This window comes from Leptidea sinapis, chromosome Z (genome assembly GCF_905404315.1).
Source record: "Leptidea sinapis chromosome Z, ilLepSina1.1, whole genome shotgun sequence".
NCBI classification, from domain to species: domain Eukaryota; kingdom Metazoa; phylum Arthropoda; class Insecta; order Lepidoptera; family Pieridae; genus Leptidea; species Leptidea sinapis.
The window spans coordinates 11,426,584-11,454,192 of NC_066312.1; the positions used below are offsets into that span (position 1 = coordinate 11,426,584).

The window sequence follows — 27,609 nt, forward strand, 5'->3', positions numbered from 1 at the left end:
GGCATTCTGCATTGAGTATTGGACGTTTGAGTATTTTTGTTGCATCGCTTTTCATATATTGTAATTGAAATGATTCGTGAAACGATGAAGCTGTTAATGTTGATTTGATAAAGTAATTGCCGCTTCTTCTCATTTAAGCTCAACCTATTCCAAAGTGATGGTACCTACATGTAAAAAGAAAAAAACTTTTGACACTCATATGTGTCATTTCCTTGACCTACTCGTACATGAATAAAATGATTTTGATTTGATTCGATTTCATCCATAAAAAGAAACACCAAATTATTCATTACGCGATGTTTTTTATTACTACCCACACGCTAAATATTTACAAGAAGGTATTTTCTCGTAATAACGATAAGTTATATTACTTATACAAATAAAATTTGAAATACAAAAAATTTATGAACGATGCGGGACATGCTCAGTCGGTTAGAGCACCGGCACGGAACGCCGGAGGTCGTCGTGGGTTCGTGTCATTTTGTTTTTCAAATTTTATTTGTGTATTAATCCTAGAACTGAGGGTTGTTACTTTAAGAAAACATAACATTTTACTTATTATTATTGAAAAAATAGTAAACTTCGCTTACGGAAATTGTTTTTTGGCAGTTTTAGTCACTGGTATTTTTTTGGTATATTTTATAAATAATTAAAAATTCGAGCGACGGTGCTTCATTGATGGCAATTAGGTACATCCCTATGCGAGCATAAATTAAAGATACATATTTAAAAAAATCACATAAAAATACCAACATCAATACATATCTCTCAAATGAATAAATTATGCTAATACTCAGTAATATTTTAGATAAAAATATGAGTTTGCATGTTTAATATTCTTACCCGCCTTCGCTACTAAACCGATATTTATGAAATTTTGCACACACACAGGTATAGAAAAGAATGTCGGATACAAGTTCACTTCCAAACTGAATTTTATTCAAAATAGGATTTAAAATCACTTATCGAACGTCAAAAATTAAAACTCCTATTTGAAAATTTATGCTTTAGACCTGAGAAGAATGGCTTCATCTTCTTTTTTAGACTTCTAGAGGGAGCGATAAATAAATTTTATATTACTTCCACATAGTTAATAAATGACGGCGAAAGAAAGAGTGTGTGTAACGAGGATAGTGTAAGAGAAGAGATATCTTCATCGGGCTATCGAATACAATTTTCTTTTATTCAATCTTTTACGAATCTTGTATCATTTTTGAAATCCAAGATGGCCGCCGTTCTCGGGGTGGTTGCAGAGAACGAATATACTACACGGCCACATTATCTGTGGACTTCGCTGGAGCGTAAAGCCCCTCCCGTTCCCCTTTCCCTCTCTCGCGCTCGTCCTGTTGCGGCAGTACAGTTTGCAGTTTCATTACTGTTAGGTACAAGTCGTGCTATTTTCGTGCTATCACTGCTTTGTTTTTGAAGTGCTCACTTTTGTTGTTAAATAGTACTATAGTTTTTGTCGTTCTGTGTCGCTATAATAGTACTGTCAGAAAAATAAGTACTCTTTGTACTTTGGTATTAGAATAATAATAATCAGAATCGCAACACACCACCTTTAAATCAATAATAAAGAAAGAATATATTATAGTTTATTTATATACTAGCTGACCCGGCAAACGTTGTTTTGCCATATAAAGTATAATTCACGCGATAGTTTTATAAGTAATAAAATATTGCCTATATTATAGCCTGTACATCATTTTGTTCTATTGTCAATAGATTTTGCAGCGCACGCAAAAATAGGTTTTCGATTTTACACCTTGTGTTACATAATAGCAATTTTATTACGGATCCCTATAGCCTTCCTCGATAAATGGACTACCCAACACTGAAAGAATCATTCAAATCGGACCAGTAGTACCAGAGATTAGCGCGTTCAAACAAACAAACAAACAAACAAACACTGCAGCTTTATAATATTAGTATAGATAATAATATTCTAGTGATGTTTGTTTTGCACACCGTAACAAAGCGACGATGTGACGTTATTGACGTCAGGTGGAGAGAAAATGTAACCGGATAGTACCTACATGTATATTGTTTCCAAGAATCTCCGTTGCGCAGAGAACAAAAAGAACATAATAACTATTATAATTACAGCTACAAATTTGTTTAATGAAAATAAGAGACGAGACGAGCAGAGCGTTCAGCTGTTGGTAATTGATACGCCTGCCCATTACAATGCAGTGCCGCTTAGGATTATTGAGAGACCCAAAAATCTGAGCGGCACCGCTCGTCACCTTTTGAGACATAACATGTCAAGTCTCATTTGTAATTTCACTACCTACGGTGCCCTTCAGACCGGAACACAGTAATACTTCCACATTACTGCTTCACGGCAGAAATAGGCGCCGTGGTGGTACCCATACTATATAGTCCGGCATCCGGTGCAAAGGAGCCTCCCACTGGTATGATATGATATTCTTGATTTAAAAAATGTACAACATAGGATTTAAACTTTCAAATGTTCATTCCGCTTTAAAACGAAAGATTGACGCATTTAAAATTAGTTATTCATTGCCTCTGTTATTTATTACACAAACATTTTTCTTGTTTAAAAACAAAGATTTCTTCAACTTGGCAATCTGACCACCGAATCTGATTTGGGTCACGATTTTATAGGTTTTAATGTTCTTTGACGAAATACTTATAGCTCATACCTTATGGACAAGTAGTTTTACTTCTTTAGACTCTTTGCGATAGTTGAAGTACTGTCAATCTAGCTATGAAATCTTTTTAAAACTAAACACCATATTAGTGTATGTAGTACCAGTATCCTATCCAAAGAAGCCTCCCACTACTAAACAGAACCTTTTGTATTCTTATTCATCTAAATGCGTTATTACACTAAATAAAGCTGATATGTAAGCAAACACTTATGTTTCATTTAACGTATAGTAAAGATATTTAGATAGAAACATTTAATACAGGCATTTAAATTTAAATATACATAAAGCTATTTAAATAATACGATAACAACTACGGCAGACAGACTTGGGCACCTGATGTTTGTATACATATAATAATCCCGCCGGTTAATACGGGTCAAATTACATTAAAGTGTAATAACTTTTTCTTCATATTTGGAGAGAAAAGTGAAAGAGGGTAGTTTGAAAAATCAGCCAATAAACTTATTTACTACTCTCACTTTAGCCGTACGCATAGATAGGCAGTCCGTGATGAACAAGTTTGCAATATCGGCAAACAATAAAATTTTTATTTAAAATTGTATCTTATATGATTCAATTAAAACTAGAATCGGAAGAGGAAGCCCGAGATAACAAAGAGCTCAGCGGGACCTTTTTCTTAAATATTCAAATTATAATAGAAATAAATATATTCAATAAATATTAACAATCACGTCATCTACAATTGGCTTGATTCTTTGACGTAGAGGTAGTATCACGAGGAGTGCTTAGAGGAGTTATACCAACACCCGAATCCCACCAACGGACATTACCTCAAAATGCGAATTTCCACCCACAGTGTCTTTGTGGAATCAATAACCGGCTGCGGCTTTTCCCGAACCGATATAACTTAAGGATCTTCAAGCTCAATACTCCCAATTTAAGGGCATCGCAAGTATCTCTTGACCCTTGGTGTTCCGGATGTCCATGGGCGGTTGCCTCACTCCTTCCCATTACTCCTCTTGCCCGTTTACCTCCTCTTATATAAAAGAAATAGACTCTTGTCTTCTCAGCCGTTCACTCTTGACACGGTGGTTCTTCTTCTTGTTACTGTTGATGTATTTTCTTTGTCGATTTGTGGCCTTGTATGATCATTGTTACTCGTCAGTTTTAGATAATCTAATACTTACAAGTATTGACGTTGTTCTGCCATTTAAATTAAGTACCCCATGCCAGCTCATTGTATGAATTGTCATATGTAATGCAATAAGGATATAGGGGTAAGTAATCCAAACAAACATATCATATACAAAAACCTACTCTGAAATATGGTAGAAGTATTATTCTGATCTATTCAGTAGTTTTTGCAGTATAACCGAAGGTAACAACCGACTCTCCATTTATTAGTATAGATTTTTATTTTGCTTCTTATAAAATTTAAAGCTTCTCTTTAAAGGACAGGCAATAAATTTAAAGTTGGATTTTGTTTAAAAATATTACAAATAACATATTGGTAATGTCTTCTCATTGGAGACTAATTCCGATTTAGAAATGACTCTAAGAAATCATAGATTACATGAATAAAGAAAATTTAAGTTCAATGTGTTAAATGCTGTGTTATTAGGCACATTTCTAGCTGTGTGTAAGCATCTAACTAGAGTGTTAGTGTGAAACGGCGCGGAGATCGCATGAAAGGCGCTAAATGGCAGATATTCGCAGGCTTAAGACCAATTTTACTCTTGAGACACCCTACTGACACTTTCCATATTAAGCGATCTGCTTTTAATTGTTACTGTTTTTGAGTGTTACTTATTTATTTCGCCTTACAGTGCCTATTTACTTTTGTTGATGTTATATTTTTATCATACCGCTAATAAAATCATTATTCATTAATAACAGAGATAAATGACCTCAATTATCACTCATTAATGTCATACATTCAGATATTTTGATGTTGTAACTTGTAAGAAATTATGTCAATAACAATTGATATATGTTACAATATTTTTAATTTTAGCTTTCTGCATTCATTCTCTATGTGATCAGGAGGGATCCAAAGTTTTTGCGTCATGTTTTAATTACTAGATTATGTGGAGTATGATTGCACGTAAATTTTAAATCAAAATCAAATGCTACTCATCTATAGCACAATCATATCTCCCGATTTTTTATGCATGTTATAAGTATCTACGTTGCACTTTTATGATGTAAATGTGTATTTTACTTTGAGATTTTTCACCATTGTGACTGAAATGACATGTTCTTTTGATTTTTTATGGAAATTAGAGGATAATGATGCGTACATGTCACCTAATTTTAAGTGATCACTCACTTTCCTGCTCTTTTGCAACACCATCGGTATCACAGGGCTTTCGCTGATCTTTTAGGTAGGTGAACACGCTTTCCTATTGGTTTTGAAATGAGTGAAAGTACATACATATGCATATATTCCGTGCAAATTGTTAGATCTTCCTTCCAATACCAGAGATACAAAATAGAGGAGCTTTTGCTGTATTTTTTAAAAATACGTTAAATATAACTGAAAAATAGTTTCATGGAATGTATATATGTATACTGCAATGTCTAACGGTTGTCCATACACCAAAAACAATGTTTTGTACAATAAAGTATTAATATCAAAGTAAAATAATAGGCTAGTTATCCGTTCTATGCAACAGCAAAAAATAAACATCATAAAAAGAATATAAAAGCTATGAATCATATCCATTGAGTTGTTCACACTGAAAAATAGCGTGACCATAGATTTAACTCTGGGGTCGACTTTTGACCACGCGCCGTCACGGAACAAACGCACCCCAGACACTAACTAGAGGGGGTTCAACTGATTTACGTAACTCCGTCTATAAATATACTTGACTAGTTGATACCCGCGACGACGTCCGCGTACACACATGATTAAGCACGTAGTACTTATAAAAATCTTTATTTCTAATGACAAAAATTAAGATTTATCGTTCATAAAACTTTTGTTATCATATTTTATTTGATCTAAAATTACGTTTATATTTTACTTGCTGAGAAATTTGGAAATATATTAAAATTCTTATTAATTATTCATTTTAAACTATTCTTACTGATTACTGAACGACAGGGAACATCAAAGGAAAAACAAAAATATTGTTTTTATTTAATTCCAAGCATTTTTATATTTATTCACCTTTTAAACCTTCCCTGGACTTCCACAAATAGTTCAAGACCAAAATTAGCCAAATCGGTCCAGCCGTTCTCGAGTTTTAGCGAGACTAACGAACAGCAATTCATTTTTATATATATAGATATACTACGATAACTATTCTCTCTAATTTCAAATAGTTTAAATAGTTTTTATGTGTATTTCTATTTACACGACGTAACCATCTCAGTGGAGTGACACGTAATCTCTTACTCGATATATTTTTTGACAAAAAATACAAATACAAAACAATTTTGTTATTTCACATACTAACTATTATAATTCAAATTTTGACAATTTAAATTTCAAAAGCATAATAATGCAAATAATACTAGGCTTAATGCAAATAATGACAATGAGATACAAAGAATTGAACATTTTGACTATGATCAATTTGTTTATGGATTCGACTAATTACACAAACGTTACAATTTTTATCAAGAAACGTTTGTATGGTAAAGGTTACTATAACATAAATGACTTTCTTAATAATACCACTGATTGCTTTGCTTCTCTCGATCATAATGAAATGAAATTTATTTGCAGGAAACATTGTACTTAAGATGTTAACAAAATATTATTGATAATTCAATATGTCTCGTCAATTCACATGACAAAAAAATGTTATAATATTGTCTAAATACAAACACACTACTGTTATACAGAAACATGTCGGATTTCACAACGCTATCATTAATATTTATAAAATTAAAATTTCAAGATATTATAATATAAGACGTAAATAATTTAATAATAATAAGAGTATAATGTTAACAAATTCAATCTAATAAAAGTATATAATTTACTTATATTATTATCAAATAGCCTAATTCATAATAATAATTCATTTTGTATTGAGAAATTCATTTAAACTATAGAAGCACTTATTTAATCCTATTATACCACTGATACAGTCTTCTTTTAAAAACTTTCAAACGTAAATATTTCAATTCATTAGATTAGTTTGTTATATACTAGCTGATACCCGCGACTTCGTGCGCGTACACACATTACTTAGCACGTAATACTTATAAAAATCTTTATTTCTTTAAACATTTTTAACTTTATCTTAAATGAAGATATCGCCATATTTTATCAATTTATATAGAAATAATCTTATAGATAGTTAACAACTTTAAGTAATCTACCAACTATAGTTAGCTACATTTAAGTTTATTTTTTACCTTTTGAGAAAGTTGGAAAGATATAAAAATTCTCATTAGTTATTCATTTTAAACTAATCTTTCAATTTGTTTTCGGACCGACATACATCAAAGGAAAAATGAGATTGTTGTTTTTATTTGATTCCGAGCATTTTCATATTTATTCACCTTTTAAACCTCCTCCGGACTTCCACAATTAATTCAAGACCAAAATTAGCCGAATCGGTCCAGCCGTTCTCGAGTTTAAGCGAGACTAACGAACAGCAATTCATTTTTATGATGTATGTTTGTAAAGTGTTTGACGATCAGTTTTAGATATCATTCATCATCAATAACCATAATTTACTAGAAATAAGGGATTGCTTGTAACTAATTCTAGTAGGCTTCATAAGATACATAATAGCTTTATGGGTAAATGTATACACTTCTATAATAAAGTCCCAGCCACTGTTCAGGCATTATCTATAAATAAATTTAAATGTTTTATAAAAAAATGGCTCTGTCGTAAATCGTATTACTCCATTGCTGAATATCTAAATGATCGGACAGCCTGGAACTAGATTGTGATTATTTTATAGCGTTAGAAATGACTGTACAATATTGTATATTTTTATTGAAAAGACCGCAAAAAAAATGCTGGGTTAGTTTCTTGCGCCGCTTCTTCTCTCTCAGAGCGCCATTTGTTTCTGAAGCGGTAGTAGTATCTAGTAGTTATTAGAAATGACATCAAAGAGAATTCTGAAGGAATCAATTTTGAGAAAATAAATGCCTTTTTAATGACGACCACTGTGCGAATAGTTCTTCTTATAAATGTCGTAAGAGTGTCGTAGACTTGAACAATGAAGTTGATTTTGATTTGGTTTTCAGATGCGTCCTACAAGAGCTCGTGGTCTACACATGCGTCGTCACAGGGTACACAAGGTTAGTTATAAATATACATTATATAACTATACAAGATGACCAGCTGTGCGACCCAGGGGCGTGCATTGGTTTTCTAGTAAGGTAGGCACTGGGGATCTAAGTAGTCATAGTTGAGTTTTTTTATCTAGCGTAAGGAACAATTTTATGAGTGGGTGTTCAACAGAAGTTTGGTAATAAAAAACGGAACGAAGTTAAACTAAACTAACTTTAACACTAGTACTATATTTATTTAGGTTCATAAGGAGGTAGGCACTGCCTAATTACCTAATTGATACGCAAGCCCCTGGAGCGACCTTAACACAAACATCGCAGATCAGCTGGTGCTGTTCCATGTATCTCAAGAGCTGGCGGTTGATAATGGACTCCATGACTTTGGAGGAAATAGAGCTGTTGGCAATGGGGTGGTAGTTCGGATGCATTAAGGATTTAAAATGACTTATTTAACGTAAAAAAATTACCATTCATTCGAAATAGTATGTCTCAGACCTGAGAAGAACGGGCGCAACAAACTCAAATAAATAGACTGAGCGCGTTCGCTCCATTCCCAGTCAGTGGTATCAATAAGAAAATCATGTATGTTATTTAAATATATATTTTTTTTGTTACCACTTAAACGTTTTTCAGGATTTCTTGGAATTTGGTAACATATATTTTGTTTCGTACATTTTCTGGGATCATGTTGTAAAAGCATATAAAATAAAAAAATTAATAAAAAATTCCAATAAAAGACTTACCAACCCGACTTAACCGAGTAATAGGCATAAGAACTTTATATTTATTCATCGTGGTAACAATATGATTGTCACAGTTTCTAGCAAATTCGTCACACTCACATTATTTCAGGCCTACGCTTGATGAGCCGGATGTAGATATATTTTGTAAATTATTTTTTGGAAAAATTCGTCGCGATTATTAACAATGTCGTGTTGATTCACTTTGAATATTGTTGACCTTACACTTTCATCATTAGATTATTAACATCTCTCTATATATAAGATATTATCCATAAATTACGTGAGGTGTGTTTTTGAATTTTCTGTACACTTATTTACACGACGATTCATAGCAAACCTCAGAGGAAATTTTTTTGATTACCCATAATCAACAACACAACAAAAACTCGAACAAAGTTAAGGAAAATACCGAATATTTGATATTCACAACCTTATAATTTTTTTGATAAAACTGAATGTTTATTCTCCTATCGTGTTTTATATTATGAAGTATTTGATTTGTTTATTTGTGCACGTACGTATTAAATATAAATTCAGAATATTTTGTCTATATATTATGTTTAACGTGCAGTGACGTACCAACTCAATTGTGATATTATGATGAAGCACAGGAATTCTGAAAATGGACCCATGTGCAATATTTTGGATTATGACTCTAACCGCGACATTATATGGCATAATAGGCATTTATTTTCTCAAAATTCACTCATTTATTATTCTTTTTGATGTCAGTTCAAACACTACCACTGCTTACGAAACAAATGGCGCTCTGAGAGAGAAAAAACAACGCAAGAAACTCTCCCAGCATTCTTTTTCTGCGCTCTTTTTAATAAAATATTAGTACAATATCATTGTTATTGCTATAAAATAATCATATCAGCGCTTTCTGGAGGACAGTCCTCCAGCGCTGGGTGTACTCTTACTCAATGAGGCGAAAGTGGTATGGTGGCTGTCTGATAACTTCCATATTCAGCTGTAGAGTAGTAGCATGTACGACCGAGCCATTTTTTAATAAAACATTTAACATGAATTCCACATAGCGAGCAAGTGTATAGAAAAACAATTTACAATTCAATCCAACACATTTACGAACAGTTTAAGTATTCAAGTTGCATGTACATTACGTTTTACGCTTTTAACGCCGAAATCATAACAGCTACCCTACACCGTATCACGCAAGAGAAGACAGGCGCGTGTCGAACACCCGCCGACCAATGCGAACAATGAAACTTTAATTCTTTGATTGACGTTTACAATATTTCGGTAAGTGATGCAATATTGCGATTATCGTTGGGGTGATGTGTTATCGTTGATGTCTCTCGTTTTGGTCCGCTTGACTCTTTTGTTAGAGACTTGTGACTAATTTGACTCATTTTTGAAACGGCGTTTCAGTATAGTTTCAAACAAAAATATTAATTGTCATTTTTGTGTACGATAGCGCAATAAATGAATATTGTATTTAACCACATAAATGCTAGTACTTTTATACTGATAAAAAAAGCAATTCGTGCGAAATTATTCCCTAACCATTCAAAAAATATTCAAAAATGCACAAAGTTAAAGTTCAAGTTTTCACTTCTGACGGCACTCTCGGAGTGGCATCCCCTGACTTTGTTAGAGTGTGAGGAAATAAAGAAAAAATGTAAATAATAAGTATTTTATTAAATCACTTATAGAATTATAATTACTAAGAACTTTCGCATTATTACTATCGCAGTACATCAACATTTTTGTAGCTTATACTATCAGTATAAATAGATTAAACAATGGACCAATACCAAATACCCAATAATGGGAAATCTTAAGAAACTTGTGACCAATTTGACTCAATTTTGAAACGACGTTTCAGTATAGTTTCAAACTAAAATGAAAATTGGTACTCGAGTTATGAATGCATCTTAATTTTTTACTGTCTAGAATCTATATTACATTGAGTTACTATTTCGAGAGTAACCAAAAATTCTCGCGTCGCTATATATTATCCTACTATTATGCAAAATATGTGAATGTACAAACGCAAACCAAAATAAAAATAATTTCAGTGACAAATTGTAAGGTTAAAATTTTGATGATACACATAATTTTCAATAACAAACTTATGTTTTTCACGGAAAAATAATTAGGTTTGCCTTTATAATTTTGGTATTACACTCATAATTTCAAAAATAAACTTATGTTATATTTTTGTTTTGTTTTGTATTTATGCATAACCGGCCTAAGCTACTTTGATTGTTTAATAATTTAAATTTTAAATTTCCAAAAAACATATAAAAATAGTTTCAAGCCTTTTCTCTCTACAATCAATCAAAAATATCCAAAACAAAAAGCTTAAGCCCGTTATATCTAGATTCCAAGCATCAGCTACTAGACTCATTTGTTTTGCTTGGATGATATAATCTGATAAAATTTTTATAAGTATTGATCAATATCTGAACGTAGAGGTACTTATAACACAGTCGAAAATGTCGTATATTATATCCACGTCGCGTTGAACCGTAACGATTTATGCCCTCGTACAATAGCTACAAACGATTCTGTGTCGCCCTAGGGAGCGATTATTATATCTCCTATTACGAAATCAGTCGATAACTAACGATCGAAAAGGGGTGAAATTTTGTCACTTGTCTTTATAGTTCGAAGTGAAATACATTCCTGATATATTCCTGAATTCTTAGCTCTTTTATGAGTGAATAAAAACTTGGATGAAGAAAATGAGCTTTTTGATACATTAATAATTTAATATTTTTTCTTATATTATATTAGATTTGTTTGCGGGATATGATTTAGGTTTGTTAATTGTATCACAATTAAAAATAACGCTAGAAACGTGAAATGAGCCATAAATATCAATATTATTTAAGTTATACTTTTTATAATTTTTTGTAAGAATATGTCAAACAGTGTCAATATTTTCATTCGAATATCTTGCGACTAAAGATAAAAAAAACAATTAATTGTTTTTTGCCGATCTTATTTTGATTTAAGAGAATTTTTGTATCTAATACTACTAGCTGTGAATAAAATTTCCCGGAGCGTAGAAGTTTGATAATAGGACCCCAAAACGTTCACACTGCACTCACTATCCCTCAGAGGTATACGATATGAATAATAAGTAGAGGCGACATTATTTAAACTAAACGTTATTCATTATCTGAGATTTGTTAGTCGACGCCCCTAATGACTAAATTCACTAACAACTAAATAGTTATTAATAGCTGCCATTATATTACAGTTGAGTGAAATGTTGCTTAATTAGGAAATCACTGTTAGACTATGGTTATTATAGTGAAGTGAAAACTTCAGATAATATCGTCTTCTGCGGAGATCTTTGCGGGATGGGCCTTTGTTCAGCAGTGGACGTCTTCCGGCTGATGATGATGATGATAGAATAAGATTGAACCATCACGCACGGCTATATATTCGGGTAAGGTTGGTTCGAGGCGACTAGAGAGATTTGCTGGGTGACTTAAAGGAACTTTCACTTCTAACGTGTTGTCTTTAGTAAAAACCCTGACAATGTACTTTTAATTACTATATTTATGAATAGATTTAGCCTGTCCTGTTAGTTTTTTGGTCTACTTCAGTAAAAGATATTTTACCGCTTTTCTGTTAACAGATTTATCTATCTGAAATTTGGTACACACCTTTAGTTCTGATTAAATTGAATATATTCATATTAAGATTCGGAATTGTTCTAAATCCAATATGGCCGCCGTCACAAAATTGAATTTATTTAGTAGGAAACAGTACACCATGAAATCTGGTAATTAGGCAATAAATAAACTAATTAGAATACAATATAATAACCAAAACATTCATATAAATAGCTAAAAACTTTCAGTTTTTATTGAAAAGTAAGATAATAATGATATTTCAAAAGTACTAAAAGCTTAGTAACGTAGTTCCTAGTAGACCTTCACCCTACAGCAAACAACTTCCCAATATAGAGCATTGATTAGATTCATAAATAAAATTGTGGAACGAGTGAAATTTCTATCAACAATAATGAGAAATTTAAAATTTAAGAGTGGTAGAAAACCGACTGAAATATTTATTTAACCAAGAAGAGTGAGAGATATACTCCGATGTTTCAACCCTTAATATTGTCTCGCTCTTTCCATATCTTATTGCAAGAATAAATTAGAAATATCTCTGGGATTGGAACATTGGTGTAACAGAATAAGATCTTGAAAACGAAACGGAGCTTTGTTGCAGACGAGGCGAGCAGTGGCAAGGAAAATTAACTAAAAGTAGAACACGGTTCCAGTCTGTATTCCTCGCTCTTACCTAGTTTAGGGGAGTGTGAACGGGATAGGCTGTGAAGGAAAATGCTTTAGGCGTTGAGGGAAACCATAAGCGCCCCTATTGTTTTGCGTGCCGTGAAGCGAAAATGAGTGTTGTACATTTTCTGGGGTATATTAGGCGGATTGTTATTTAAAATAAAAATCGAAATTTCCGCATTGTACTTATTTAGAAGGACAGTAAGACTTATTTAAAGCTTACTGAAAAGGAAAAGCTATAAAGAAATTGTGAATAAGTTACACTTATTGATTATTTTATTTTGTATGAAGTAAAATAACTGTGTTAGGGAGTTTAAATGACACTATTCTAAACAATTTGCTATTTTTTAAAGTCATAAACGTCACTTCGGGATTAATTACACAAAATATAAAAATCTAAAAAAAAATATGAAGGATGCGAATTGTTAAGCAAAATTTGAAAGAGCTACATCTTAAGTAAATTTTCTAATATGCAAATATAAGTGTAGAGCAGGTAAAGTAGATCCTGTATACTGATACTTTATTTGACGAACCAACAATATTCACGAAGAATAAGATTAAGGTGAAGCCACAACCTCAGATTTGAACAAGAAATACAAGATTTATCATCGATACGTGACTCTAACGGTTGACGCACGGAACGCAAGAGGTAGCGGGTTAGAGTCCCGCATCGTTCATAAATTTTGTTTACAAATTTAAAAATTGTGTGACACTATTCTGAATATTTTGAGTAGGTATACAAATCTCAGAGTGCACACATAGTATACACTCACAGTATAAGTAAAAATATATACGCATAATAGAAGATTGAGATACCACGTTGCTAACGTTGTATTTATACACATTATTTCATCATAAGTATTTTCGAATAGATGCCATGTTCAAAAAACAATGTAACGTATTTGTCTGTAATACAATCGAGAACTAAGTAGACGATATGTATTTAAATAATCCAAACACAGTTTCAGCAAAAATACTTATTGAACATAAACTAAATATTCTACAATAAATCTAATCTAATACACAATATCTTTCTTTTTACATCTTCTTAAGCGTTGCTCAAATTATTTAACTATTTATTGGCAGATAATAATTTCCACTTTTTAAATACCCCTTGCAGCGCTCGAGCCGAATGATCAGCTTATCTGTATGCAAATTTTGACTAAGTTGTACGGAAAGATACTTCCTGGTACAAATATGATGCACACGAAAATTAATCAACTGCCAGCATTATGATGTCTTTCAATGTGAAATTGAAGAATTTTGATGTGAATGTTCACATACAACTAATAATAACTGTGAAAATTAAGAACAATAAAAACAAAAACGAGTCTCAATGTGTTTAATCGAAAAGTAAACATTTATACATGAGAGTGCTATCCGAACAAAACAAAAAGATACATTTTCACTCGACATATGTAGAAGTAAATATAAATATTGTTGAGTTTCTTTTAAGCCACCTGCCGCATATATACATAGTGAATCTAAAATTAATAATTATAGACTGAAGAAAAAAACCATATGTATATATTATAATCATTTAATTTCAATTAATTTAAGTACATTTTTATATATATTTGCAATTAATAATCACGAATGATGTCAATGAATCATGGAGCAAAAATGGTGAAGATTGATTCATGAGTCGGGGCTGTTCCACTGCTAGTTTTGCTATCATTGTTCAGGGTTCCGCACACTAGACATCTGCTATTATTGCTTGACCAGATTGGAGAATGCTATAGTGATTAACACCACGCTGAGTATACCAAACAGTTACAATTACCTCTTAATTGGTAAGCTTTGCTTTAGGACACTGTTGCGGCGTTCGACCTGGGGACAGCCATTGCATCTTTCGCTTACGGTTATCGTAAAAAATCTATTGTTCATCGCATGTCACAATTTGATCTAATATTCTTTCATTTCTGTATCGATTCAACAAGGCAACACAAGTTTCAACACTCGTTTTTTTCTGCAGATGAGTCAAACCATGAAGTTATTTTTTTATTTTATTGATTTGACGCAAATGAGTCAATATTGTTGCTAAGGTAATCTTAAACCATGCCGCCATTTCCTGGGTATTTTGGCTCGGATCGGCTTCCATCATCTCTTTTAATTCATTATTATTCACCTGTGTGGGCGGTCTTCCACGTGGATCGTTCTTCAAATCAAAGTTTCCATCATGAAAGCGTTTAAACCAAAATCGCACGGTGTGTTTATTAGCAGTCCACTCTCCAAACGCAAACACAAACGCGAACCTGTTCCTGCCACATTATTTCCTCGTCGGAACTCGTATTCAAACCTCACTCGAATTTTCGAACAATCCATCTTTCTTGTCTAAGCTGAATAAAAAAAACAACTAAAATTCGATTATCGAATATTGCACATTTTTTAAAAGCAGAACTACAATATCTAACATGTGAAAAAGTTTCACTCAAAAATCTCAAACCATGAAGGTTCTATGTCAATTCAAAGTAACAGTTACAATAAAACGGCAATGTCATACTTTAATACCTTTTATATTATTGATACAACGTCAACTTTATATTTTTTTTATTTAGATGCGCGGCCACATTTGTTTTAACAGTTAAACGTAGGTCTTGCTTTTTTACAAAGGTAACATGGGTTTGAATATAGAGATTGTAACAATGATTGAAAAGAGGTTACTGAACTAAAACATAATATGATTAATTTAAATTATTTATTGTCATTGAATCTTTAGCTTTATTAAGAGCAGTATTACGTGTACTTGTTGTAATTTTTGTAATATTATCGTAGCAATGTATCAGTGTCTCACTAGCAATTCAGATTATTGTTCGATTATCCGCTGCTTTTTTTACATGCTTTTTATTAGCTTCACCTGTATGTATATTTGTTTGTAGCCGACTCATTTGGGCGTGATTTTGAACCACTTTAAAAGGCCAGATTTAGTTCAGACGTCGTAGATTTATCGAGGACCGATGACAATACATTAATTTGATAAAATTATTCAATTTTTCGATTTGCAACATTGATTTTTGTTAATTTATATAATTTTCATCATTGTTCTGTTTGATGTTAATTTTAAATTTCAAAATAAATTAATAATTTTCCGTTCGTTTTCTGTAAAACCGTGTTTTTTGGTTTATTTTTAACTACTATTTATAAGATTCCGGATGTCTAATGCTTATTCCTTTTCGCTCCAAAGCTAAACATATAAAAAATGCACGTTTAGACAGTAATAAATAAAATTGTAATGTGGTAATTTACTAATAAAGCAATTGTGTTACGTTCACAAGATCTAGAAAGACTGTCATACAGTTTTCTCAAACCCATTAGAACATTAAAGTTCCTTGGCAAATTTTATCACAGAAATACTGCTATTCGAGCATTATAGTGTACGATAATAGAGTATTGTGTTACATGATTGATGTCACATAGTGCGGCGAAAGGCAAACACACATCCCCTAATAATAAACCGTAGCTTTTACGTTTAGATTTCTGTGCACAATTTATATTAATAGTATCTCTTCTCGCGACTTCGGGTGCGTGGATTCCAGAATTGATAACATCCGGCAAGACATGTTATTTAATAGAGTAAAGAGTTTGTAAATCAAGAATATATTTACTACACCTTTTCAGCACATTTCCTTGCACGCGCCTGTTTTTAATTTGAAGCAATAAAGTATGTATTAGGTAGTAGGTATATCATAGGAAGTATCATTGTATTTAGGCTTGACGACTTAATAATTTACATTTCAAAGTAACGAGCGAAATTGCGATGCAGAATTCTGGGTTTTACAAGAACACATAGCATCATTGTTTAATAATTGGTTTGCTTGTCTAGGTACTTTTTCTCATTTAGAGTCAGGTACTTTACCCAATCAAAATATCCAAATCTGTTTAACCGTTTTTACTCTAATAGATAAATGCTTCCACTGTTTAAAATAATACTATAGTCATAAATGCTAATATTTTACATTATTAATTTGAGAGTTGCACTTACAAACTTTATAATGTGTTAATAACGTAGAAATATATATAATTTAATATTGTCAATCAAATATTTGTATCCCGATTTATTGGCGAGTAGTGCTGTGAACTACTATTTGGATTGCAAAATAAGTCTGAGAACACTAGTTCGAACGAATACGTTACACTGGTAAATTCGGACGAAGTCGCAGGTAACAGCGAGTATTTTATATATTTTATATTTTATTGTAGCTACTGTCAAATAGCCAAAATACCATCAGCTACCCTTTAGAGAGGATTGTTGTAGCTTTGGCATATAAATTTAAATCACGAATCCAAAATGTTACACGATTCAGTGGAAGATGCATTGTACTTGATAATAATATCAAATTATAGAGGCTGCAATGTTGCAGCCACACTCATAGTCACAGCTACTGTTAATACACTACTCACACGACATGCATCTCGATTTTCATTGGACAAATTTAAATATTTAACAAGTAACTTTGAACACACATATAATATTCACGTTTAATTTGAAGGCCGTTTTAAGGGTTACGCATAAAAATAATAACCAACGGCATCATTTCATCAAGGCTTAGGGCTCCCGGTTTGCCTCTGAAAACAATATTCCGTATGTGAGTCAAAACAATATTCCGTATGTGAGGCCGAATTTGCGCTGTAATATATAGTTGCAGTCGGTGGCTTCAAGTGGAGTATTATTTCGCCTTAATGAGTACGGTAGTTTTTAGAGGCCAAAGAGTAATGAAATTTTTTCGCATTATTTTTCGAAAACCATTGAAAAACACGGAATGTACATGGGGTGTATGGGGTAGACCTAGGCGTGTTCACGTCAACATATATACATTCACTTGAAATATTTTTTGGGGAATATATGTCTGTATATCGCTATATATTTTTTAAGTATTCTGTATTTCTTTTAATATTAGAGTAGATTTTTTAACTAGACTTAAAATACTTGGAGATATTTGTAAATTTTGGAATATGTTTTTAAACTGCAGTTAATGGGTCGTTCTTAATACTTGTTATTATTTACTTACTATGTTTTACTGTGATACTTCAGAAACACCTTGGATTCAAATAAAAAATTTGTCACTATTCGAAACCAATGATTCTAATTAGAAGTACATTACTATTGCAAAATAGATTATGTCGTTACCATCCCTTATTGACAATGTACTTTCTGCACTGATGAACATTTTCATTAGCAACACAAAACTACGTATTTTAATCTCCAATTTTTTCAATCTGGGATCACGAGTAATAGCTAGTTTTCTCCTATAAGTTAGATAAACATTCCTTAACAATCACGATCAGCCCTTCAGAATCACGGAGCCATACAACATGGAATCAAAAATACACCGAAATCAAAAGGAGTTTCCAGAGTGATGCTCTAACACTAACAGCGCGTGAAATCTCATTGTGAGCATCAAAGAGACTGCAGTCCTTGATCTCAATGATTCAACAAGAAGTGAGCTTTAAACATTGAATACAGAGTGCGAATTTGAATGGCAGGCATTGTCCATAGCACCGCAGGCGATGTCATCCCCTTTTAGAACATTGGGCCGTATTATCTGTACAGATTGTGTCGCCCGGGGCGCGTTGATGAGGTGGTCGTAATTATAAAACAATTTTCAACGAAATATGGCTTCCTTAGCACTTAATAATTGTGTGCTGTTTGTTTGATTTTAATAAAAACACATAGATAGTATTAGCTGCTAATATACATTTCTGCTGCTTCAACTATCGAAGACAGCAATTGTCGCAAATATGTCGGTCTCAGTGAGTCTTAAATCTTTGTGCCGTTTGGTTTTGAGGCACTTAGCCAGAGGAGCGGAGAATGTACAAAGTATGATCTTCGCGCCTCAATTAGGCTATTGGAAACCAAAGCGCTAGCAGCTATTTCGGTTAACGGTACTCTTCCCCGTAATGATAGTTAAACGTAATCATAGTATTGTAAATATAGTCATAAGATTTGTTTCATTCCTATCACCGTTTTTCTAGTTAGCTTCTTCTGGATTTTTTGCATTGAATGTCTGAAGTTACATTTAGCAAGGTAAACAAGTCGCAAGGAAAGTACCTAATTTCAAATATCTACGCCTTATGGTTCCAGAGATATCGTGATGGGTCAAGGTGGAAATCTCTTATTAATATTATTGCAAGATAATGTGGGCGGCGGTGATTACTGTAAATTAGGTGACGCGAACACTTTTCCTTAAAAACTAACAGATGTATTGTAAGCTGTTTTAATTAGATAATTTACTTACTTTGTTACAGGATATGGAACCAACTCTTTATCAGCGATGTCGAAATCGACTCTTGACGCCCACACACACTTGCGCCAACCGGGTGAGTAAAGTTCTCCATAACAATATTGAGATAAAGTTTAAATTTCATGTGAAACAGCTCGAAACACAATCATATTATGTGTTTGATTCATTAACGTACAATAAATAACTAGACGTATAATCACCCTCAAAAATTGTCTGAAGCAAAACTCTGCCTACGCGTCTGTTAGGCAGAGTATTCGTTCAATTGTGTTTTGACCGCACTTTTAATACAACGCCACGCAATGACACTGTTCCGTGAAAAACTGTCCAAATAATTTCATATTCAAACTTGAAAAGGAGGGAGTCTCGTATTTAGTTTTTAGGTAAGTGCCCCTTTAATTTAACAAAATTGTTTAACTAACTTGACGTCTTTAATGATTTTGCTAAATAATTACATTTAAATTAAAATACTTCAACGACGAAATTTCGCACCATAATCAATGAGCTGCTTATGAGCGTATACGATAGACTGAGAATATTACTGCAACGAATTAATGAGTATATTTGAATGAATGTTTTAATGTTATCTGTCTAAGTTACTGTATTCGCATATACAACGCCGCTCGGATATTATTAACCACCTTTTAATAGGCTATCGTGAGTCTAGTTTTTTGAAGTACGTCAATGGTTTACATCATCTAGGTGAATAAAAATGTAGGTTAATAGCGCTGTGTGATCTGAATTACACCTTATTACATTGCCGCAAGAGTTCCTATTTCTTTAATTGATTTTGCGGAGTGAGTCTTCTGTACTTGTACTACTACATATTCTTTGGTGATAGGTTAAAACTGGCAAGGTTTTAGTCCCCAAAAATCTATAATTTGTGTATATAATTTCATCAGAATTCATAGAGCCATTTCTGAAATAATTTAAATGTTAACTTATCAGAGCTTGTGAGAGGCATCGTTGCGAGCTAATCCTTGATATACACAATGTTATTATTGTTGTGTAGTCGTATTGAAACGGAAATCATTCAAGCATAAAGAGATACAAGCGTCGTACCTACAGCATACTGTAGGTACTTATATTAATGTCAAATAATTTGTGATAATATCTCTTATAATTCATGAAGTGTAAACATCATAAGCGGCGTTGAGCTGTTCTTGGGATGATGAAAATTCGAAAGACAGTGGTTGAAATTATGGATATATTTGATTTTTCTGAGAGATACATATTACTTATCACTTGGGACATCTTCTTTAGTATTTCTTAGTTTGCAATAAAAGATTTTCAGATTTAATAATTTGTTTTATCTGTTTAGAAAAAGTTAATCTTTACTGTCTATAAAATTGCGTTCATTTAGTTAAAAAGTGACTATTTTTAACACTTTTGTACAAGTATTTTTTACAAATTATATTATTTTAGAATTCGAATTATTATTTAGAATTGAACAATTTAATATAGTTAGACATATCAAGTCCATACAATTATTTTACACAGTAGCCGATCGAACTTTGAACAAAGAATTATGCAAATGGTAAATTTAATAATAAAGTACTGTGAATTCAAAATAACGTGATTTTGCAAAATAATAAGTTAACAGACACACACAAACAAACCCCGACAAAAAAACGGGATCTTTGAAGGATTTTATGGTAATAGCAACCATTCAACGACCGCGAGGTATAATTTTTACCATATTTCAAAAAAGCTCAATAACTCAAAAACTTTTGCCCAACTTTTTTTAGCTTATCTAAAAGCTCATGGACCATTGTCATTTCGATTTGTCCTTATCCCACCTATTCTGGGACGCCCAGTATAATAAGTTTCGTGATATATTACTATGATAACGTCATATTCTAAAGCCTATCATCAGAAGATGCCACTTAATAAGGTGTATCCAAAATTTTTTCCGTCACTTAAAGAACAATCGTTTTTCATTACATTAAATGAATCTAAATAAAAAAAAAAACTTAATGGAAGCTTAATGCAATAATTGGAAGTTGATTTCACTTACAGCCCCAAATTTATAAAAAAAAACATTGCAAGTACAAACACAGCACCGGGATAACGAACTATAAATTTTATTTCATTCATTTTGAAACGGGCACATGTTTGTAGTCCACGGTCAGTTACACTGAACATATTTATTTGTGCCTTCGTCCATTTTAACCAAATATATTCTCTAAGGGTGGCTCCGGTGATTCGAATAAAATATTGCTTCATTCCGAAATGTTCACAGATTATTACTTATTTTGCTTGGCATAACATTTGTAATATCATACTTTTTTTTTCGTAATATACTAGATTTTCCTCGCAGTTTGACCTATTGTGGCTTTTATTACACGCTCTATTATAGCTTCACTTGTATGTATGTTTGTTTGTAACCGACTCATTTGAGCGCGATTTTGACCCACTTTAAACGGCCAGATTTCGTTCAAACTTCGTAGATTTATCAAGGACCGATGACAATATATTAATTTGATGAAATAATTCCATTTTTCAGTTTGATAAATACGATTATTGTTAATTTATGAAATTTTTTCATCCATCGTCGATAAGGCAGGAATTGATATTAATTTCAAATTTCAACCATTATTTTTTCAACTAAAGCGTGTTTTTTAGTTTTTTTAAGCTATTTTTATTATTTTATATCGTTGAATAGAACAATTTTTAGATGAAATAAGCATAAAACATGCAATTTATGAACTTTCACGACACTTTTAAAATACAGTCTGTTTATAACTTTGCTGCCCGCGCTTTTTTTTTAAATAACTTATAAAAGATTACCATGATCTTAAGATCTATAAAATTAAAATTTTATGATAGTTATGTTGTAGTAAGTAGATCACAACTAAATAATATTGCCAATATTTTGCAATTTCACTAACGAAAAGAAAAACAAATCTCATTTGGTAAGGGAGAGTTAGAGATTTAAATACCCTGTGCTTTTAAAACCTTTAAGATTGAGAGGAAAGTTTGGAACCAGAACCTTTTCTTTCTAACCCTCATAACCTAAATAGTGGAAGGCTCATTTGCACAGGATGCTGGCTAGTTTATGGGTACCACGGCGCCTATATCTGCGGTAAAGCAGTAATGTGTAAGCATTACTGTGTTTCGGTTTCAAGGGCGCCGTAGCTAGTTAAATTACTGGGCAAATGAGACTTAACACCTTATGTCTTACGGTGACGTGCGCAATTGTAGTGCCGCTCAAAATTTTTGTGTTTTTCAAGAATCCTGAGCGGCACTGCATTCTAATGGGCAGGGCGTATCAATTACCATCAGCTGAACGTCCTGCTCGTCTCGTCCCTTTTTTTCATAAAATAAAACAAAAATAATAAAGAATTAGAACTTAATTAGCTACAATTCTTTTGTTAAGAGGTGTGTACAAGTATCGATTTAGCGATTCCCCTACTTCATCGTGTATGCTACGTGACTGCTATCTTCATAATCTCCTCTCATTGATAAATGTTCGCTTGTTGTATGCATTATTGTATTCAGAGAAATATCTGGTAACATTTTCTAATCTATATTATACGAATACACGACATAATATATTGAAATTGCGTGACACGTTGTGTGTCCGCGATGGAATCCTAAACTAATGAACGGATTTAAATGGGGATCACTTCAATTGCAAATTAGTCCAACTTGAGATATAGGAAGAATACTTTTTATTTCGATTTGGTACCCATAATTATTTTTATATCCAATATTTGTTTTGTATGGACATAATTTCTGTAAAAGAATTTATTGACGCACGGTTTGACAGTTCTGCTGTCGAACAATTTCATTATAACAACAACGAGCATACGTTACGAAATAATTCTTGATGTTTTGAAATATCATTGGCAAATCCCGATACAACAGTATTTTTTTTATTATGTACAGAACAACGTCTGTCGAGTCAGCTAAAAGTATATATTTTCTTTGATCAACCCGAGCGTTACACATTTAAATAAAATACTTTTAAAGGATTAAAACGCGTGTAGTTAATTCTGTGTTTTCTACATTAGATTTTAACGTAAAAGTTAACCTTTTTATTATTATTTTAGATAACCCGACGTTTCGTGACCATTCCAGATCTCGTTTTTAGGGGCACTTTCGGGTTTATTAAAATAAACAAAAGCAATTGTGTGATTTTATGAAACCACGATGCAAGTGAAACTTTTTTTCACAATAAAAATAAGTATGAATATATCAGCATATAAAATATATATTATGCTTTACATTTCCGTAAAATAGATAAACCTTTATCAAGTGTGTGGGGTTCGAACCTACTCTTCCACCCATACGCAGTTGGATCCAATATGAGAACTATAGGCGCCGCCCGACCGTCACGCGACATGCAACACACAGTCGAAAAAGTTTGAGACGATGTAATAAAAGTTTCACTTTAATAATCAAGAAGAAAGAAGAATTTAGAATCTTGGGTTGACTAATAATAAAAATATAACTTTTACGCAAAAAACACAGTTACAATTGCATGCGTGTTGCGTTATAACCGTGTTAAGCATTTTTTGGTAGGGGAAAATCTTATGGAATTGCGTCACCGACATGCTCATGACTGCCACACGCAATAAATAAATAATTAAAAAAAAATTATATAATTTATATAGTTAGATACTTTTTGGATGGGTGAAATCTCTTGATTTCGCGACACCGAAATACTTATAGCAGTATATCTGTAGCTATGCAGCTGATTGATGTATTGTGCAACATTAGTGCTGAGTATATCTTATAAGTGAAATTGAATGGATTTTGTGAGAAGTACAATGTGTATATACTGTGCATTGTTGAAATAGTGTGTTTGTTTGATTAATAAATTAATGAAAATAAGTTTTAAAAATAAATTGAAGATTATGAAATTTTAAGTTTTAATACCACAAGGTCTAAGTTTTCACTTCGATAGGCAATCTCTACAACTGCCAACTTTTTTTGTTTGCATTTTGTAAAAAAAATTGGTATTTGATTTTGATACTTGGCCCCTATTCTCGTTTAAAAGGCCTCAGAATTTTGATGTTTGTGAATTATATTTGTGTGGTGTGACGTCCTGTCAGATATCCATTTCATTAGACAGTGGGGTGTTTGCGCGTGTTGATCACGTGGCACTCAACATTGGCCAACTCAGATTTCAACCAAGTGAACGTACAATAATGTTAGTTAAGTTTTCAAATGATTTATATTTTGTTTTAAATATATTTAATTAAAATTTGAGATAGTGTATCGAAACTGTGTTTATAGGACTTATCACTAGAAAAATCTTGAACAAATGTTAGAATCTTTCTTTGCATATCGAAACGGGGTTCATTTAAGTGTTATTCCAGAGGTGTGTTAATAGAACACTACTGTCTTTTTCTATACGAACTTTAAGAAGTACTTACCAACATTTTCTTTAATATTCATATTAGTTACACAAATATTTTTCTGTTTTCTGTTTGTTCCGGGTAAACCTGAAACGACTGGGCAATTTTGACGGGACTTTTACTGACACATAATAAGTTTCGTTTAAGTATTTTGAGCTTTTATTTTAGAAAATGTATAATGGCTACGCATGTCAAAATAAAAACAAATGAAATTGTGAAGATCGTTGCCAAAGAGCGGGTGCCTAGAGTTTTCCCGGTTTTACTTTTTAAAACACTCTAATTTTATTAAAGATTGACTTATCAGTTATCATTACAACATATTTATAAGAAAAATAAAATAATACATGTCAATAAAATATCCCACGACAGTAGAAAGTTATTGCAAATTTCCTGCAATTCACAGTTTTATTAATAAATCACTACTTCGTCGGTAGAATTCCACACTTTCATTAATAATTACAGTAATAGTGTCGATAATTTTAGAAAGGATTTTTGAAAACTTTAATATCTACAAATTCTGTTGTTTTGTAGTACAATTGAATTAAAACTGACTGTACATTTACGTTAGCTTTGTATATATAAACATGTTTTGTGTTTGGCGTGATAGTGTAACAAACATAAAAATTTCACGTTTATAATAATGGTGAAGCTGGCTTTTAAAAATCAGTCACTTAGCCGTTGACAGCCAATCAATTACTAGCCGTCAGTCTTTTACGCTGACACGCATTTAATTGTTCGTCCAAAGACAGTGTTATTGCAAGACGTTTGATCGGGCCCGCCCAAACCAACCGCGTTACGTCAACAGTAAACACGCAGCGCAAACAAGGGCTGAGCAAATAAAACTCACACGAAACAACACAAAAGTGTTTTAGGCGTAACATTGAGATTGTGCCGAGATTGGATGCGAATTATTTACAATGTAAATAAGATATTGGTGTTTTCAGGGACTTTTTTATAAGTAACACTGATCAAGATTTATAGTATACTAGCTGCCCGGACAGACTGCGTTCCGTCCAAAGTTTTAAGTAAAAGTTATATAAGTTTATTGTAATTTCCGTGTGATAGCGTTATATATATATCAACAATAAATCACGATAATATACAAAAGTAAATAAAAAACCAACAAAAATAGTAAAATAATAAACTTGAATATACTCATTCTAAGAGCGCCAGCGAACTGGAGCGGCCACGGTTCTACTACGAGCCGGCTGGCCGGATGAGGTCCAGAAAATCATGAATTTTGTAAATAAACGCTGGATGTGACGCGCACGGGGCAGCTGCGACTTGCTGGTCGGTGCGACCCGTATATCATCGCTTTTATCATATATCATAATAAAAAGCGATAAAAGCAATGACTGCCGTTTCCTCGAAATCCATCTCCGGTGCAAGCTCATCAACTGCTGGAGCCGCCACGGCCATCTGATTGCCAGCCAGGCGGACGGCTAGTCGCATTTGGAACAGTAGCCCTGACGAACCATCTGGTCGCGGCTATGGCCGTGGCCGCTCTAATACGCGGGTGGTCTAATGCTAATAAAAATATTATATTCGAAAATATTAATTTAAATTGCATGCTGTAAATGAACAATGTATTTGGGGTAATCATTTATTTATTTATTAAAGATACAATATTAAAACTATTAATAATTAATTTACAATATTTTATATATCATCCCACTGCTGGGCAAAGGCCTCCCCCTTCTTCTTCCATTCGTTCTTATTGTTTGCTGTGCGGGACCACATCACTCCTTCGTAACTTACTAGATCGTCTCTCCATCTAGTACCAGGTCTACATCTTCTTCTTGTGGCGTCTAATGGGTACTGGTTTGTTGCTATATTGCTCCATCTTTCGTAACTGGCCCTTGATATGCCCTTATTTGGATATGGATTTGTATTGCTTAAAATCGTAAAAAAGCCATCATTTCTCGAAAAAAGTAAAAGATAAGACATTACTGCGGGTCTCCTAAGAGATAGACATATATATATATATATATATATATATATAAAAATATATATATATATATATATATATATATATTTGCAAACTTCTTTTTAGACCTTCTTAAGGTGTACAATATTGCAGTATATTATTTTGATCTATCTCGTAGGGGTAAGTAATTAAATGTGTTTATTGAGTCAGTTTTTCTTTCCTATGATTAACCAAACAAAACAATGCGTGCCCAGAAAGAACGACAACCGGTTAGGTATCATTGGGATCACAGAACTGTTATGTCGTTTACCCATTCTGTTATTGGGATCATTGCTACATTGTCACTAAACATACTACACGGCCATATTACCTCTGGATCTCGCTGGAACGTGAAGCCACCTTCTGTTCCCCTTTCACCACCTTGCGCTCGTCCTGTAGCGTCAGTACGGTTTGCAGTTTCATTACCTTTAGGTACATGTCGTGATATTTTCGTGCTATCACAGCTTTATGCTTTGAAGTTTTCATTGCTACGTTTTGACTTTTGCTGTTAATAGTAATTTTTTTATGAAAAAAAGGGATGAGACGATCAAGACGTTCAGCTGATGGTAACTGATATGCCTTGTCTATTACAAAGTAATGATGATTCTTGAAAAACCAAAAATTCTGAGCGGCACTACAAATGCGCTTGTCACCTTGAGACATAAGGTGTTAAGTCTCCTATGCCTAATGTGTACACATTACTGTTTCACGGCAGAAAAAGGCGTCGTTGTGATACCCCTAATCTAGCCGGCATCCTGTTCAAAGGAGCCTCCCACTGGTAATTAATGTAGTTTCTGTTCTTGTGTGTCGCTATAATAGTTCTGCCAGAAAAATAAATACTTCTTTACTTAACCCAGATTCAATCATTGATTTTTAATAACACCTTTACATCTCTCTATAGTACTGATAAATCGTTGTGTATAAATTAAAAATATTAATAGTCCACGTCAAGTCCAGACGTAATCTAACCGACATAACAGAACGATACTGTAGTCATCCCATTCATATATCCTTACATTCATATTTCCACTGTAAATAAAATATGTACGAGTTGCACGTTCTGGCATCAGTACTGATCACCATCTAATAATTGAGCCAACAAGAAACTGGAGAA

General features: G+C 32.8%; 1 protein-coding gene across 1 annotated transcript in view; it reads left to right on the forward strand.

The window, feature by feature from the left end:
- The window catches only part of LOC126979061 (DNA-binding protein D-ETS-3), a 102,856-nt gene that overhangs the window by 40,920 nt on the left and 34,327 nt on the right, over nt 1–27,609 (forward strand). Inside the window, exons 4-5 of the mRNA XM_050828250.1 lie at nt 7,857–7,910; nt 19,171–19,242. Coding sequence (XP_050684207.1) covers nt 7,857–7,910; nt 19,171–19,242 — 126 coding nt within the window. The remainder of the gene's footprint in view (nt 1–7,856; nt 7,911–19,170; nt 19,243–27,609) is intronic.